We start from the raw sequence: 18,162 nt of genomic DNA, 5'->3' as shown, positions 1-18,162 counted from the left end.
GAGCTAGGGTGACCAGACTTTTAGGGCCAAAATCAGGATATTCCACAAAAAAATAGGACTACAATTATAGTTCAAACGAGCGCACAGATTGACATCGCTCATCACCACAGAATTAAAGAAGAGGCATGAGAAGCATAAATAACATTCATTTTTTAAAGCTGATATCATGCCGGTTAATTAAGTTGCTGTCTGATACACCTCCTATCTCTTCTTTGGAAAACAAAAAAATCACCTCCCAAAGTTGTCAGACGCCCCTCTCTAAAAACCTGAACATGAGCTAAATTTCCCGAAATCTGCCGGGACAGCTGGTGAAAAACCGGGACTGTACAGGGAAATCCTGATCACCCTAACGCTAAGACCGTACACAGCACAGGAGTCACTATGCCCACCCGGTGCAGCACTTGAACCAAGGAGCTGAAAGTTCCAGAGAGAAAGCACTCACTCTTGCACGACTTCCCATCACTGCCCAGGCTGAACCCTGAGCGGCAGCGGCACGTGCGGGTCTTGTGGCTGTTGCCGAGAAGGCAGATGTCCGAGCAGCCGCCTGGTTTGCCGTTCTGATCCACCTCACAGGCGTGGCTTCTCACTGAATGAAATGGAAAAAAGAGACATGTAAAATGACGTACGGATTCATAACTGCTAGTTGACTAAAAATTATTTAGCAGCACATGACCCTGCGTTGTCATACACATAGTACTGCAGAAGTAGAACATGACTGTCTAATTACAAGACTAGGGGCCTGAAGTCAGAGGTCGAAGAGCCTTTAAAAAAAAAGTATGGGTTCTGTGATGTGGGGTTGGGGATGAGGTCAAAGATGTGGCTGGAAAAAATTATCTGAAAATGTATTTGGTCTTTTACGGTAAAGTAGCATATCAAAAAACATGTAGCTTATATGAAAAATACATTTTAAAATGTTGATTCTCAATTGGAAATGCACTATAAAAACACTATGATACCTCTCTTTATTAATGCACTACTGAGGTCGTGTGTAGTAACTAGAGAGCCACGGAATTAAGTCTTGGTTAGTGCAGTGAAGAAAAGTGACTAGCGTATTTTTTGTGCAACGACGTCACAGCCTGTCACAGAAAGCACTGTGAATATGTAATTCATTATTTAAACTTACTGTACACAAAGGATAAGATAGACTCCTACAAAATCCCCAAAATGTTTAAGATAAATTGGGTCTTCCAAAATATAGAGTTCAGTAATAAGCAGAGAGTAGCTAATACAATTTTCCTTTACATAACTGTCCCTTCAACACCTCCAGATGTAGTAAGCACGATATAAACACAATTACAATTAAAGGTACGCACTTCACAGCCCAGTTGTTAACTCTCAGCACTACCACTCGAAAATAATAAATCTTTGTCATCTCAAAATTTGGAGCGATTAGGTCATTTAAAGCCAGTACTGGCTCCAAAGCATTCTTTACATTTGCGGATGAGCTTGTAGCGCACAGCTGCATTTCTTTCAGGCAAATAGGCAGCTTGGCAGGAAGGATTGTTTAGCTTTCTGCTCAGCTTCGGTTTCACCACACAGGAGACTCACTGAATGGCACTTCAGCTGAGGCATTTAAACTGTCGGAATTAACTGTACTGGGATGGCTGTCTTTTTACAGAAAGAAGGAGAATGGTGTTTCCTAAATCATAAAAGTATGGGTACGTCGTGCTCCTCCGATCCCGTCCACTTCAACCACTGCCTGAAGTACAAAATTTTAATTCCCAAGAAGTGGTCGCAAATTGCACACTAACTTTCTACAAATGGAAAATAATATTGCAAAACAACCAATGCACAAACAGATCAGATAACAAAATTACAAACCTTAAGGAGGTGCAATCCGAACTACCTCATTAATATTCAGGATGTAGGCTGCAAATTGCGATTCACTATAAATAGACCTTCACAGGGATGGTGGCCTGCAGGGGTCAGTAGACCACCACGAGCGCAATTACCTTGTAAAAACAAGTAAACTGTTTGTATTTAATGCATCCCATTTCACTTAAAGGAAGTGGGGCAGCCTTTAAAAAGAAAAGTGTATTTTTACGTATGTTTGAAAGTTGTTTATGGTACCTTGGACCACTGCCTACTCTGCATCAAACTGTTTTTATTTAACACATTTGAAAAGGGGAAGGGGTCTCAATGGGACAACTTCACTTTTGTGAATGTGTTACCACCCCTACTTTGGAGTTGGCAACTTTTCTATGTTTTGAGACCGGATTACAGTTCCAAACCTTTGATACATACCATAACCTCCTAAACACACCCATTCCAAATAGCGTTTTGTTATGTCCATCTGAAATCATTTTGAGCTTCAGTAATAAGTGACAATGTTTGGCCAAACCAATGAGGAGTGATTGTATTGTGCTCCCAAAGGACAAGCTGGTAGAAGTATAATCTGCTTTGTAACCGGAGGCTCAAAAAAGGGAAGGCAAGACGCCAATCAAGAGATAATTTACAACAAGCACATTAAAATAAGGATATGGTTACTTACCAGGACGAGTAGTTTAGCAACTCAAATAGTTTTCTGGATTCACAAGGTGTGCATTATTCCACCATCTAGGTGAAGAAAAGTTTCCTTGAAGTCTCATTCTCTCTTTTTTTTTCAGTGGGGGGTGTCGACCATTTAGGTTTAAACTTCTCCTCGTATGTCAGATGAATGCCCTTGAAATCCCTTGACGCAGCTGCAGTCTTCAGATTATTTTTTCTTCCTCTGGTTGACAGTACTTTGAGTTCAATTTGTAAATACACTTTTACTCATGAATGTGGGAGGGTTGCATGTAGATCCAGAAAACTCGTCCAGAAAACTTGTCAAGCTGCAAAACTATACCTACCAGTATGCAACCATTTCATTTTGCAAAGTCAATCTTTTCTGGATTCACGTGCTATGCATTGATTGCTGAGAATTTTTCCTTTGTGTGTGTTGGTTGGGTTCTTTAGAGTGTGTATTTGCAAACAAAATGCTTCAGTATTTTTTGTCCAATATCTGCTTCCCTGTTGATCTGAATGTCGATGCAGTAGTATTTTGTGAAGGCATGTATCGATGATCATTTAGTAGCTGCACAAATGCCCTCCACACTATGCTACCTAAGGCGGCGAGTGTTGCCCTTTTTTCTTGTTGACTGCAGCTTTGATTTTTATTTCAGGCTTACTCCCACCTGTCCTGTGACAATATTGTATTGTTTGTACTTTCCTCCTTGCAATTGTTCCTTTGGCGACTAGAAGTCTTTCCTTGTGTGTGAAGGATACAAACAGCTGCTCTCCTTTCCTGATGTCCTTTGTTCTCGCCAAACAAAACATAATTGTCCTTCATACATTAAATGTGTGCAATGCGCTCTGCTCTTCTGTTTTAGGTTGTTGAAAAAAGGCTGGAAGGTGGATTGCTTAGTTAACATGGAATTTTGATGCCACTTTGGTACAAATCTTGGGTTTGTTCTCAAAACTACCTTGTCTCTACGTATCCGTGGGTATGGCTCTTGGGCGGGGAGTTCTTCTATCTCACCTATTGTCCTTAGCGGGTGATATTTATGAGAAAGGTGGTTTTGAGAGATAGACACCTCAGTTGTGCATTCAGCATTGGTTTGAAAGGTGACAGCTGGGTGAGTACCACGTTCAAGTTCCAAGTGGGCTTGGTATGCTTTTTGGGGGTGATATTTTCTTCAATCATTCTAGGAAGCGCTTTGGCACTAGGGTTGTGAAGAAACTGCTACCCACTGTGTATATTGTTATGCTACAATGGCTGCTAGGTGGCCTTTATAGAGGCATAGGAGAGCTGTTTGTCTACTAGTTGTGTCAATTATCTAATTACTATTGCCTCTTGTGTCCAGTCTTCACATTTCCCTGGTCTGTTACACCATAGCTGGGATCTCTTACATTTGTTGCTGCAACATTTTCTTGTTGTTCGCCATCTTGGTTCCTTTAGAATCTCCATCTCCCTTCTTGGCAACTGGAGGAGCCCAAATTCTGAGTGTTCAGGAGCCATGCTGCCGGGTTGAGGGTGTTTATTTTTGTTTCTGGGTGCCACGCTGTAGGAAACCAGGTACTGGTTGAAGTACAAGTTCCCAACTACATGATGGCTTCATTGAAGATAGGGATATTTGGTATCAAGCATCTCATATTAATAAACCCTCACTGATGCCAGTGATGGATTAATACATGCACCCAAAGGGTACCTTAGAAGTGCCCCCTTGAAAACCTGCCCTCTGTGTGCTGGCTGACTAGTTTTAACTAGCCTGCCACCAACAGACCACTTTCTGGCCCCCAACAGTGATAGCCTTTGCACTTGGGTGGACAGGAGCAGAGCCTGTTGTGGCAGGGCTGTTAACATACCTCTCCTAACAGGATGACCTGCAAATCTGCATTCCAAGGCAGGGGGCTTCAAAGAAGCCCACTGCCCTTGGTATGCAGATCTGGCTTCCCTCAGAAGGGAGATGCTGAGCCCCCTTCCCTAGGGCCCATTTGGCACATGGACAGGTGGGAAACTTATTATTCAGAGTGGTGTGTCCACCCTCAGGTCAGTTCCACCCCTAAGGTGAGCTGCCTGATGTGGACACATTCAGATATCTGCCATCTTGGTGTTGTCAGAATTATGAACACTGGGACAGGGTTATGTCCACTTCCCACAGGAAGTGGTCATAACGGGGCGTAGTGGCCCCAGGGGTAAGTAGCCCATTGGCTATTACCCTACGCTCCCCTAAATTCAGTATATAGGGGAGCCCCTGGCACTAGGAAATCAGATTCGCAGGACTACAGAAGAAGGACCCGAACAGCTGCGAAAAGCTCGAACTGAGGAGCAGCTATTGACTTGGCCCAAATCCCACCAGTCTGCCTGCTGTCCCCCAGAATTGTGCTATTCATCCTGCAGCTGTTCTACCTCCAAAAAGCCTGGGAGGACTGCCAGTACTTCAAGAAGTAACCAGGATCTCTTGTGGAGTAGTGGAGCTGCTTTCCTTCAAGCACCAACAAAGACTCACTAGGGCTCCGGACCTCCAAAACCAGACAAGACCGCACCACTGCACCAGTGCCCCCTAGCCCAATCTGAAGTGGGCCAATGGTGCCAGCGTGGTCCCCAGGCCCTCTAGAGCTAAAGTCTATCTAGGGTGTGACAACAGTGGACTTCCTGATGCCACCTGCAGACTTTTTCTGCAGGCCCCCACCAACCGCTAGTATCCAGAACCCAATGCTAAAAAACACCACTACATCCGAGCCCCGCAGCCCAAGGAGAAGTGTGCCAATGGTGCCCCTACATGCCTGAGGATCTCAATGGTCGAGTCCCTCTTGGGTTCCTCCGGACTGGCCACACAGTCCCTGCTTGCAGCCTTTTTCTGACCGGACCGATCAACGTTGAAGTGAATAGGTCACCCAATACCGTAACATCGCTGCACACACAGAGGCCCCATACTTATACTTACCTTAACTCCAGAAGATGGGTCCTGCAAGTCGCTGCTAAGTACTCGTATGTGGTATATGTTTTTCCCCAATAGGATAACATTACCATTCCAAAAATTGTACTGTCAGCTTTTGAAAACTGTAAAAATTCATAACTCGAAAAGTACTCACCCGATTCTGATGATCTTGGTATCAAGGTTTATATAAAAGTATGTGCAATTTGTATAAATAGAAGTCGGATTTCTTTATTGAGTGTGTCTCGCTTACTGTCTGTGTGTGCAATGCATGCTTAGCACTACACTCTGTTATGCCTAACTGCTCACCCACACTACCACAAAAGACAGCATTTGGGGTGTCATTTGTGCTTCTGTAGTTCCTCTGGGGTTTGCTTGGACTCCTTATACAGTTTCCCCTCTTTTTGGTCCGCTATTTAAAAAACCAGCATCCTAGGCACACTTGTTCCTCCTGTATCGTTAACAGGTCTCAGTGTGCTGAAAGTGGGATGTACTGCGCTTGGGATAGTTCTATGAGGTCTGAGAATCATGTCTATTGAGCCTATTGTGGGGCTATCAGGATCTGGCTTACTTGTTCCTGTATGGAATTTCTTGTATCACCTTGGGTATCACTGGAAACAGTAGAAAGGCGTAAGCAAATCTCCCTGATCAAGTTATTGACAAACCATTCCCCAGAAACTCTGGGTGGTAGTATCTGGATGTGAAACTTTGGCATTTCACATTCTTGTGTGTTGTGTGAAGGTCTACTTGCAGAGTCCCCTAGATCTGGAAGATCTGCATTGACACTTCTTGTTTTAGCTCCCACTCGTCTGCAGTGGTTGCCTTCCGGCTTTCTTATTAGGTGTATTGCTACTATTGATATCCATGTTGATATTCACTGAGGCAAGGTTAATAGTGGGTAGTATCTTGTCCTATCTTGATTGTTCAAGTAATGCATTGTGTTGTCCGTTTGCATTAAAACCGTCCTCCTGGTCACATATTTCTGGACGACCTTTAGTGTCAGAAGAAAATATGTTCAGTTCCAGCACGTGTGTGTGTTGTACTGCTTCCTTGGGGTTCCAGATACTCCTGATATTCAGCTTGCCCTTGTAAGTTCCTCATGTCATGTGGGATGCATCAGTTGTGATGGTCATGGAGGAAGTTGGTAGTTTGAAGGGTTTCCCCATAATTCGTTGTAGGAAGCTGCCCTGGTGTGTGGTGGGTACCTATGGTACTTACACCTTATTCCAGGTCCAGGTATCCCCTCTTAGTGAAGTGTAAGCAGTGTCTAGAAGCCAGGCTCTCTAGAGGTTGCTGTACATGAGCAGCCAAGGCTTATCCAGGAGACATGCAAAGCTCATGCAATGTCACTGTAGTCACACAGCACTTACACACATGAAAGAAAACACTCAGTTTTATAAAAAAAAAAAATAAAGGTACTTTATTTTTGGAATAAATCACCACAAAATACTGGACAGGTAACCTACCCTTAGGAGGTAAGTAATGCACTAAATATATACACTAGTACTCAGACATACACATAGAAAAGGTTAAAAAACAGTGCAAATAGCAATAACCAATAGTGACCCAAGGGGGAGCACAAACCATATACTAAACAAATGGAATGCAAACAAGGTATCCCCACCTAGGTAAGCAAAATGTATGGAGGGGAGTGGGGAGCGCTAGAAAACAGAGGTAAGTAACACAGTATCCCCCAGCGACCTGGAATGCAGGAGTAAACAATGGATTTTCCCCAAACCACCCAAAAGGAGGAAAAGAAAAAGACGACACCCAGAGAGGACTGCAAGAAAACCAGCAGTGGATTCCTGAAGAAAGAACTGTGGAGAGAGGGGACCATGTCCAAGAGTCACAGTGGAGTCCAGAAGGAGTAAGAGGTACTACCCACCCAGCTGTGGATGCAGGAGTTGGTCGACAGTGATGAAGAACAGGTCAGCGCTGCAGCTGCGAAAGAGTTCCTGATGGATGCAGAATGAAGCCCCACGCTGGAAGGAAGATTGCAGATGGATGACATTACAGGAATTCCACCAACAAGTCTTGGCAAAGCAAACTCACGGTTAGTAGAAAAGAGGTGCTGCCAAGGATCAGCAAGGCCCAGGAGGACTCAACCCAGGAGTGGGAGTCACAGGGGACCCTCAGTGTCGCAGAGAGTCCACAGGAGCGGAGGCAGCACCCAAAGGAGCAGAGGCAGCATCCACAGGAGTCCCACAGGATGGGGACACAGAAGAAGCCCATGCAGCACTACAAAAGAGGATCCCACACCGCCAGAGGACCACGCAGGAGGCTGTGCTTTGCAGGATGGAGTGCCGGGGACTGGAACTACACGTCGCCTGAAGATCCCTTGGAGGAGATCCAAACAAGCCTCGGCAGCTGCAAGAGACACGGTGCACAGGCGTACTGTCCTGCATGGGAAGGCAAAGGCTTACCTCCACCAAAGTTGGACAGCTGGCAGAGAGGACTAAGAGGACTACTGCGGACCACCATCCGTGATGCAAGATCCACACTGCTCAGCAGGAGAGGGGATCCACGCATCCCGTCGTCGCTTGTTGCCTGCGATAGCAGGGGAGTGACTCCTTCACTTCAAGGGAGATTCTTCCTTGTGGAGGCTGAAGAGTTGCAGTCTTCTGAGGATGCATGGTGAGGGAAATGTTGCAAAGCTGGCAGGAGCCCTGGAAACAATGTTGCTGAAGAGTCCTTTCTTCGTGGAAGCAGCTTGTCGAGTCCTGGAGATTCCAGTCGCAGTTTCGGAGGCCAGAAGTCGAAGCAGAGATTGCAGAGGAGTCCTGCTGGAATCTTGAAAGCTGAATCTGAAGACCCACTCAAGAGAGAGACCCTGAATAGCCCTGAAAAGGGGGATTGGTCACCTAACCATGTAAGCATCTATCAGGAGGGGGGTCTGACGTCACCGGCCTGGCCATTCAGATGCTCCCAGAGTTCCCTACCAACCTTGGACACTAGATGACAGAACCTATGGACTCTCTGGAGGAGCTCTGGGCACCACCGCTCGGGTGGTGATGGACAGGGGAGTGGTCACGCACCTTTCCATGGTCCAGTTTCGTGCCAGAGCACGGACTGGGGGTCCCTGAACATTTGTGGACTGGTTTATGCATGGGGGGGCACCAAATGTGCCCTTCAAAGCAAACCAATGGCTTTGGGAGGCTACCCCTCGCAAGCCAATCACACCTATTTCCAACTTCCTCTGTGTTACTGCCCTCTACCAAAGGAAATCCTTTGTTCTGCCTTCCTGGGCTTGATCAGATCAAGCAGCAGGAGGGCATAATCCTGTCTGACGGGTGGCAGCAGCTGGACTGCCCAGAAAACCCTGTAAGACTGTGGTAGCAATGCTGGGGGGTCCAGAGTGCATGGAATCATACTTCCAATACTTGCAACAGTATTGGGGCATGATTCTGACATGTTTAATACCAAACATGCCCAGGTTCGGAGTTACCATTATGTAGCTGGGCATAGGTGGTGACCTATGTCCAGTACACTTGTGAAATGGCGTCCTCACACTCCTAAAGTCCAGGAAACACACACACAGATACCTGCCCTCTGGGCTGAGAGGGCCTACCATAGGGGTGACTTATAGTGACCTGGTGTAGTGACCTGTAATGAAAACGGGTGCATGCATCCGTTTTCACGCAGGCTGCAATGGCAGGCCTACAGAACCCTTTGCATGGGCTCCCTCTGGGTGGCAGAATAACAGCTTCAGCCCATTGGGATCCCCTGGAACCTCAATGCCCTTGGTACCTAGGTACCATATATTAGGGACTTACATGGGGGGACCAGTATGCCAATTATGGGGAAAAAGGTACAATTTAGAGGGGAGAACAAAACCACTGGGGTCCTGGTTAGCAGGAACCCAGTAGACACAGTCAAACATACTGACAACAGGCAGAAAATGGGGGTAACCATGCCAAGAGTGTACTTTCCTTCATTAGTGTTTTGAGGTTCCACCATTGCATCTCTTTCTGAACCTTGTCTGTAACAACTACTAAATCATCCCAATTCCCAGTTGATTGTGGCCATTGCTGTTGGACCTACTCTTGAATTGATCTCATGTGTAGTCCTGCGTGTGACACCAAGGCAATGCAGGAAGACGACATGCCCATCATTTTGTTCATTACTCTTACTCTCAGACGCTGCCCCTTCTGGCAATGGTAACGCTGCTCTATGATTATTCAACCCTCTTGTTCACTGGTCTCGCTTTTACAGTCTCGGAATCCAAGGTTTCCCCCAGGAATTATTTCTACTTGTCTGGGTTCTGTGACTGCTCGAGGTTGATGAAGAATCCTTTATCACCTTGTTAATTTTCTTCTTGCACTGACTGCTTGGCTTTGCTTTCATCATCCAGTCGTGAACGTTTGGGTAAAAGTGTATTTCCTGACGTCTTATGTGTGCTTCTACAGCACTAAGAAGTTTGCGACCGCTCATGGTGCTGATTTTATTCAGAACGGTAACACCTTAAATTGGAAGTGTGTCTTGTTCACTACAAATCTAAGAATTTGCCTGTAGTGGTTACTGCCTGGAATGAGCAGGTAGGGTCCTTGAGGTCTTTGGTTGCCATGTACTAACCTTTTTCTATCAGGGGAATGACCTCCTGTAGTGCTGTCATCTTGATTTTTTTTTCTTTTTTTATGCAATTGTTTAGTTGCCTCTGGTCCAGTTTTGGTATTAATGTATTGAATGGTTTTGTACAAGTAAGTAGTTTTAGTAAACCAATTTGAGTCTGTGATCCTGAGGAACTAATGTTATAGCTTTTTTGTTCAACAACTCTTCCACTTCCTGTTGTAGTCATTTGAGATGTCTTTGTTAAGTCTATGCAACAGCTGTATTTTATGATATTTAGTATCCATTTGTCAAAGGTAAGCCTCTCCCATTCTTTTAAGAATCCTCTTATTCTTCCTCCAAATGGTAGCTTGTGTAGGAGGGTTTCTTGTGGGAAGTCACTTGGTAGTGTAATTTCCCCCTTATGGGGTTCCCCTTTTTCCTCTTCTGTGGCCACAAAAGGACTTGCTGGAGCGTGAGCGGTACTCCCATTGTGGGGCAGTGGTGGACTCACTTGCTGGCTGCTGAAGCCTGTGTGGGATGTGCGTAATTGCATGGCTCCTTTTGCTGACGTTGCTCTATTTTTCTGTGCCATGCCTCCCCTAAAGTTTCCCTTATAGTGTAGGGTCCCCATGGCCACAGTGGTCTTTTTGTCCTTTTTCATGCGCTAAAGCACTTCCTCTACTGCCTCTCCAAATAGACTGTCACAAGTGAAAGGCATATTGATGATGGCTTACTGGACCTCCTGCTTAAACCCCGAGACTGTCAGACAAACGTGTCTCCGCAAGGTCACGGCTGTGCAGAGCCATTAATAGGCTGTATCTACCTCATCCAGGGTGGAGTTTAGGCATGTGTCAGCAACTGTCTTGCCCTCTTGCAACACTGTACTTGCTCTCTTCTTGAACTCCTCTAGGAGATGTTACATTAGCTACTCCAGCTCGTCCAACTGTTGGTGAGCATGCCTATTTAACAGGGCATTTGAGTTGGATATCCGACACTGTGTTGCTGCTGACCTTTCCATTTTTCTCTCCACAACGTCTATTCTCTTGCTCTCTTTGTCAGGAGGTGGTCCTGCAGACGTGGGCGTATTTGCTCTTTTCCGTGCCAGTGCCACAGTAAGGGAGTCTGCCAAGAGCCCTGAAGCTACCATCACCTGCCAGTTCAAAGATAACAGTGGATCAACAGGATATATTCTGTTTTTTACATCTGACATTTCAGAACTACTACCAACCACAGACCAGTGAAACACAAGCACCTTAATAATGCTTAACCACTCTGTTGTAGGTAACACAATAGATCACAATGTGATACTACAGAGCATGAAATCTTGCCAAGGAACTTGAGGTATGACATGTTCTTTCTTGAAAACCACACCCTTCCAATGTCAGTCAAACATCCATCCTTTCCAACATCTAATACGGAATTCAACAAGGATCGACCTCTTCTATACTTTTTTACATTTAGCTTGCTCCACTAACAGAGTCGCAACAATGTTTTACACCTCCTCCACTAACAAAGACATTGGGAAAAATAGGAGTCCTCCATGATGTCCTTCACACTACACAGCAATCGCGTCACCAAGAGCTCGCAGCTCTGGTGCTGCGTTCATGGCACTGTCAACAAATGTTTTACGGTGGCACATTAGGTCATTAGAAGGTACCACATTTTCTGAAACGGTCCCAAAACATTTTCTTCTATGAGATGATGAGGTCCCAAATAATAAGTTGTTTTTTTCGAAGGGCTCCGAAAATCTTTGCACCAGTGCTGCCTTATGTCACATAACACTTCTATATGCGGCTATCCCACATTAAAATGAGCCTCACAAGATCTCATTGGGTTTTGAGGTAGTAATATCACACTTGGACTACTATAATAGCATTCTGCACAAAAATTCCCACCAGTCCATTTCTGTCATAAATTACACTACCCACTCTGTGAGCAATAAGTAAAAGCTAAAGCAAGGTTGCAGGTTAAAACTCTTTGCATAAGCCATGAAGCACTGCACAACCTCTTACCATTGTAACAGTGCAAACGCTTGAATTCCTACCTCTTGACTGACCTCCCTGCTCATTCATTCACAAGTGGTTGTGATGAAGTTCTCTCAACACAGACTAGCCACTAAGAAATGTTCAACCACTATTACTTCAGACTGGAACAACATTTTTGTATGCTTTTATGGAGGTCTGATACCCCATCTCTGCCATGCTGCCAATGATATGGTTGTTGCTTAAGTTGTCTCTAAGGCCACAATGCCAACATATCTACAGACTCTTCTTACCATTCACTTAACTAGCACATGATTTGACAAAAGTAGCTATTGAATATTTCCAAAACTAACAACAAAATAATTAACAAAAATAAATGTGGGACGCTCCTAAGGCACAGCAACCACCTGCCTATTTGTAGAACACCCCTCAAATTGACAGGGGGCACACCATGTTGCCAACAAAGTGTGCATAAAGTTAAATTTGCCAACACACCAAACGTCCTTTCAGTCAGCCGAGGAACTCAAATACACAAGCATCTAAAATTTTAAAACAACAAACAACCTCCATGGTGTGTCTTTTTGGATGAACGGGATGCAGGGTGCCACCTCACACAGTGACATGTGCCTGAAAGGGTTAAAATCAATGGATCCGGTTACCTTTACAAGGCCTCAAAATAAAAAATATGGACACTTTTGGCCCATGCCTACGATGTTAGCACAATAGCAGGCCTGCTATAATAAACCAACTTATTTGAGGACTGAGCAGATTAAACAGCATTTGGGTATCCATGAAGAAATTAGTTCAAATGTACTCAACGCCACTTCACATAGGCATGCTGAGCCTAAGGCAACCACGTCACCATCGTAAAAATCACATAATATATGCTTTCTTTATAAGGATGTGCTTGGGTTTGTAGCCACAACCAGAGTCCTCTAACCACACAGGAAACAATTACAGCGCGAAACCTAGAACTGGGATCTAAACACCTTCCTAAAAATTAGAAGGACCCTGGGATCTGCCTGGCCCTTTCAACGTGAGGTAATGCTTTGGCCACCTCACTTCTTTCTATATTTGCTATTTCTTAAGCTTGCATTCAGCTGACAAACAGTGAATGCGATTACTGACGGGAAGAACTCACAGGCACCTCAAGTGAGACTTCAGCAGAAGCAACCTGTGACTGGGTCAATGAGATTCCAAGCAACAGAAAACTGACAACTTGTTAGAGGAGGAATATTTCTGTTTCGTTTTTTTTCTTCTGAATGACTCAAAGATAAAAGAAGAGAAGGACTGTGGTGTAAACAATCATATGTTAGCAGATTGAGACTGATTGCACAGTGTACCCCAAAAATCGATAAATTCCTAAATGACCCACAGTGTGGTGGTTTGAATAAAACTCTTCCACGTTGATCCCCGGTTTGCTAGCTACCTTCAAGCAGCGTCCTTTTATCTCACTATTATGTTGTTGTAAATAAAATAATGCTGGGGTTTAAGACCCCTAACGCAAAAATGTGAATTGTATTGTGTCAGGTGATGTGGTGTCCTTCGGGAGGGAGCTTTTTGGTAGTGATATGGCGGGAGGCCTCGGCGCGACCTGGCCATATGGAGATTACAGTAGGTCTCCTACTTTGTATTTACGGTAGAGTGGAGGTTCTGCCCCCTGTAATTCAATTCCTTCCTCCAGCACCGCCAGGCTCTTTTTTTGGCCTTCCGCAATGTCCTATGTGCCACTTTATTTTTCTTTACCTACTTCACGCTTCTAGATCAAAGTTACCCTACCATGCCCTGCTTTTTCCTCAAATCTTGCTTCAGGGAGTCACATGCTCATTTATATTTTGTTCTGTTGAATTATGCCATTTTAAGAAGATTTGCTGAATTTCTGCACAATAATACTTCGACAAAGTGGAATTCCAACAATTACATTCCATGCTCCAGTTCTGAGAGGGTATGACAACACACCACTCCAATGCTATCATAGCCGTTGCTTCACAGTTTGTCTCTATCTTTAGGTACAGCAAGGCTCCCAAGTCTGCAAAAAGTACTACGGAGGTACCAACCGCAGCTTCTGATACTGGCGCAATTTGTAACATTCTTAATTCCTTCACAAAAGACCCCTTCGATGTTTGCCTGTTCTATTGTCCAGGGGCGGCTCCTACGCAATGGCGAAGGAGCGTCGTCCCACTGGCTCAGAGCCAGCAGCTGAAAAATAAAACAAAATTTGATTATCCTTTTATTTTTAAGCTGCTAGCTCTGAGCCAGCATGAGCAAGAAGGTGGTGGAGAGTGGAGTGAGTGCACTTAAGTGTACATGTTAGTTTGACCAGCTGTCTTAGGCCAGCCAAACTGACAGGCGCACTTAGGCTTCTCCAACCTGTCTGTGTTGCACAGCCAGGTTGGAGAAACAGCACAGACTCCAGAGCACTGCCTGAGCGGCAGGCCAAGCGCCTTAAACCAATCCTGGCATGGCTCTCATGCTAGGTATAGCATGAGAGCAGAGGCAGGATTGCATGATGAGCCTGTGATGGTGTCCCGGGGACTACTGGGACACCAACACCATCAGGAGAGGAGTGAGGCAGCGGAGGTGGACAGGTAAGTTTAAAAAAATATATATATTTTATTGTTCCCCGTCTCCCCTGGCCTCCCCCTCACCACCCATCCAGCCCCCCCTTCAGATTGTGGTGGCCACCACAATCTACGTCAGGGCAGATAAGAAGGATTAACTTCTTTTATTCTAACTCTAGCAACAAACAGGAGTCCCATCAATAAACAGCATTCGCACAATGGCCAAAAAGTAGAAGTGATAAAGGAAACTACAAATTCCAGGGTAGCTTGCTCTAAACCTCTGCCAGTCAGGAGCCAGTACTCCCTATAACAGCCACAGCATCCTCAGAGACATCCTCTTTTCTTCTGACTCTGCAAGATAAGTACCTCTTGGGGATACTGCGGGTTCTACACCCATTTTGCCCTTCCCTCCATGTTGTTACTGTAATGTAATCACTAAGGGTTCTTTTCCGTGTCAACCGCCTCTTCCCATATCCCTTCTCTGCGGCAGCGTGTTAGTGTGACTCCCTTTGCTTTGGATGGGAGGCAGAGGCTGCATACTGCATTACACTCCTCCCACTAACTGCTGGAGCAGGAAAGCCGAGTTCCCAGCTGGCCCTTGCATCTCTGAGGCGGGCAGAGGTGCCTTTGCGACCGACCAGCCGGCCTCTCCATGGCTTTGGTGAATTAACTGCTGGCAGCTCACAGGGTATTCTATTTTGAGGAAAAGTTCCACATGCTAGCAGTGATCCGTGGCGAAGCATGTAGGGGTGCCGTTCTCCTGTTCTTTGTGAGAGCATCCAATAATTCAGAGGTATAGAGTTCAAATCTCACTGAGCCTCATCAGAACTTTAATACTGTGCAAGCCTATGTGTTACCATTTACTCCTTTCTCACTAGATTTCAGGCTAGTTCCTGCTGCAAGCTTTCAAGGCAGAGTAAGGCACAAAGGACTGAACAGCCTTTCCTTAAGCTCGCTCCAAATATCATGGCAGAGCTCTTTGGTGAGATCTTGTATAAGGAGGTCATGCTAGATTCCTCCTTCCTTGCTAACTCCCTTGTGGTGGCCACCGACACTTCAGTTAAGTCCCAGTCCATTATCCATGGGCAGGCAGTAGCTTCTGGTAGCTGTCCGTCCTGAACTACTTCCTCTGCAGGAAGAACCTCAGGGTACTATAGACCAAGAACTCCAGGATGCTAGTGTTCGGTCCCTGCCTCTAGAAAGATGAAACCAAGAAGTCCAACCCCATGAGGGAGGGCCACAACAATGCCAGAGTGTTTGTGATATACCTTTCCAAAATGTTACCACCATGCAGGCCCCTTACACTCTCTGAGACGTTGGGGCTCTACCCTCTTGTTTGAGGATGACCTTGGGGTAGGCATTGGTTGGAAGCGGGGTTTCTGATGAGGAACCCAGACCCAGCAACCCATGGGGGGCATGTCCACCCTGTATGCAACCAAAATTATCAAATCACCCACTCTGGTGGTCCCAGGCGGAGTAAGTCACTCTGCACATGGAAAACAGATTGAAGAAATCTCCAAATAAAAAGGTCAGGAGCGGGATGAAGGTGCAATGTCCCCACCTTTACTTGGAACGGAAAGTAGCAGCTGCTCTGGAGACAGATGGTAAGGTGGCCTCTTTTCTATCCAAACTCATGAAGGATATCCTATGAAGGTGGTCGACAGATCCTTGAGGTCTTGTCAAGATACATTACTGAATGTGAGAGGCCCTCTCACTAAGATTTTAGTTGTGGCAGATAATGCAAGGGCGACAGGGAATAACATCACCAAAGGGGTTTTGGGTGACTCTGCACAGCAGGCAAATTGCCCATTTGGCAATGCCATCTGCACTGTCTTTAGAGTCAGTCCATTACTTTACTCTGCATCTTCCAAAATCCAAGGCTTTAGTCATCGGAACTACAGCACTCGCTACCAATCTGCACAGGATCTCACTGTGCAAGCGGATGCAGTTGGTGGGCCTTCTCTCCATCCATTTGGATGATCTTTCCAGGCCCACCTCATTACCAGGCCCTCCAGAGATTGAAGGATGACCATCACCAGAGAGGGGCAAGGTCAGAATGGAGATTCAGTGGTGATTGCACAATGTGGAGGCCCGGAAAGGCAGAACCATCTTAAGAAATGTTGGATGTCAGCCTTTGTAGAAAAGTATCAACGGATAGTAATTGGGCAGCAAGAGTTGGATTTACTTATCAAATACTACAGTCCGTTGGCAGGTGCTTTCACAGTGAAGGCTCCAGTGAAGGGCTGTTCTTATTTATTCTCTGGATTGACAATGTGTCCACACTATGCTAAATCAAAAGGATAGGTGAAATGAGGTCCAAGGAGCTGGAGGAGTTGACCAAAGGTGTTTGGCATTACTACCTAGCCAATGAAATTTCAGTGGTGCCAGAACCCCTTCTGGGTTTTTTTTTAATGCTGCAATTGGATGTTGATCCACACATCTGTTTGAGGTTTAAGGGCAGGTTAGGGCCTTGCAAAGTAGATTTCTTTGCTTCTGTCCGAACTGCAGCTTCAGCCACTAGCCAGATCCAGTCTGGGCAGCAGAAGTTTTTCACCAGGACAGGGGGAAGATGCACATCTAAGCCATTGCTCCATTTGGCATGATCACAAGGACATCAATCCAAATCATGAGACCGTTGGCGGAAGTGATATTCAGGATGCCTCTTTAGTGGCTTCAAGTTTGGTTTCCTGTTCTTCTGCAACTTTCCTGAGATTCTCCAATCCTACTTCCTGTCTGAACATTCTGATGAACCATTGGGGCAGTTGCATCATCTTGTAATAAAAGGGTTTCTCTGCCTCACAATATGCAGAATTTAAGGGGATGTTGGTCAGTCCGAGGCTTTTCAAAACAAGCAGAGATTTGTATCCAGAGCATGAGTCAACAGTACTAGCAAAAGTAACGTTCAACATAGTGAACGTGGTACAATTGGTTTGTGGACCTAGATTTGGGTACCATGGGGGAAGAACAAGCCCACATTGTGAATTTTCTTGCACAGGTAGTGGAGCAGAGCTTGGCTTACCATTCATTCAGAGCTGCATGTTCCAACATCTCGGTGAGGCACTTGCCCACGGAATGGGCCGCTGCAAGGGAACCTCCCTTAGTCTCCAAGCTGTTGCGAGGAATTAGTGATTCCAGGCACCCAGAGTCCAAGTACTCCTTTTATTGAGACATGAATTTGGACTTTAATATTTTCTTGTCTTGGGCTTCGAATCACTTCTTTCCTAGAAAGGAGCATCTCAGTAAAGCTTGTGGTGTTACTTTGCTTAGTCTCAAGTAAGCAGGGTCTTAAGCGACAGTCCGAGATTTGTCAAGCAGAATAGTCACACAAGAGAGGGTGACCTTGATCACAACGACTAAATCTAATAGAATGGTCTGAAACTTCTCCCTTCTTTTCCCAATTCTCCTAAGCTTTGTCTTAAGGCTTATGGAGAAAAAAATAACTAAAGTCAGCCTTGCGGGTGTAAATCAGCTTTTGATTTTCATCCGGAAGCCATTTGGATTAGTATCTCCAATAACTGTGAAGTGGGTCCGCTGGAACGTCTGAAGCGGGCGCTGCTGCATCCTGTTTTGATGACCACTCGGCTATAGGTGTGGTGGCATTAAAGGCTTTTGTGCTGGAAGGCAGAATGGAGGACAATTGAATGCGGTAGATTAGTCAGCTGACTCTACCTT

General features: G+C 45.4%; 1 protein-coding gene across 2 annotated transcripts in view; it reads right to left on the bottom strand.

Moving 5' to 3' along the window:
* The window catches only part of LRP1 (LDL receptor related protein 1), a 1,410,884-nt gene that overhangs the window by 1,135,299 nt on the left and 257,423 nt on the right, over nt 1-18,162 (bottom strand). For both annotated transcript variants that reach the window (XM_069230782.1, XM_069230783.1), the window contains exon 10: nt 443-586. In XM_069230782.1, coding sequence (XP_069086883.1) covers nt 443-586 — 144 coding nt within the window. The remainder of the gene's footprint in view (nt 1-442; nt 587-18,162) is intronic.

This window comes from Pleurodeles waltl, chromosome 4_2 (assembly GCF_031143425.1).
Source record: "Pleurodeles waltl isolate 20211129_DDA chromosome 4_2, aPleWal1.hap1.20221129, whole genome shotgun sequence".
Classification (NCBI taxonomy): Eukaryota; Metazoa; Chordata; class Amphibia; order Caudata; family Salamandridae; genus Pleurodeles; species Pleurodeles waltl.
This window is presented reverse-complemented; position numbering and strand designations above follow the sequence as displayed.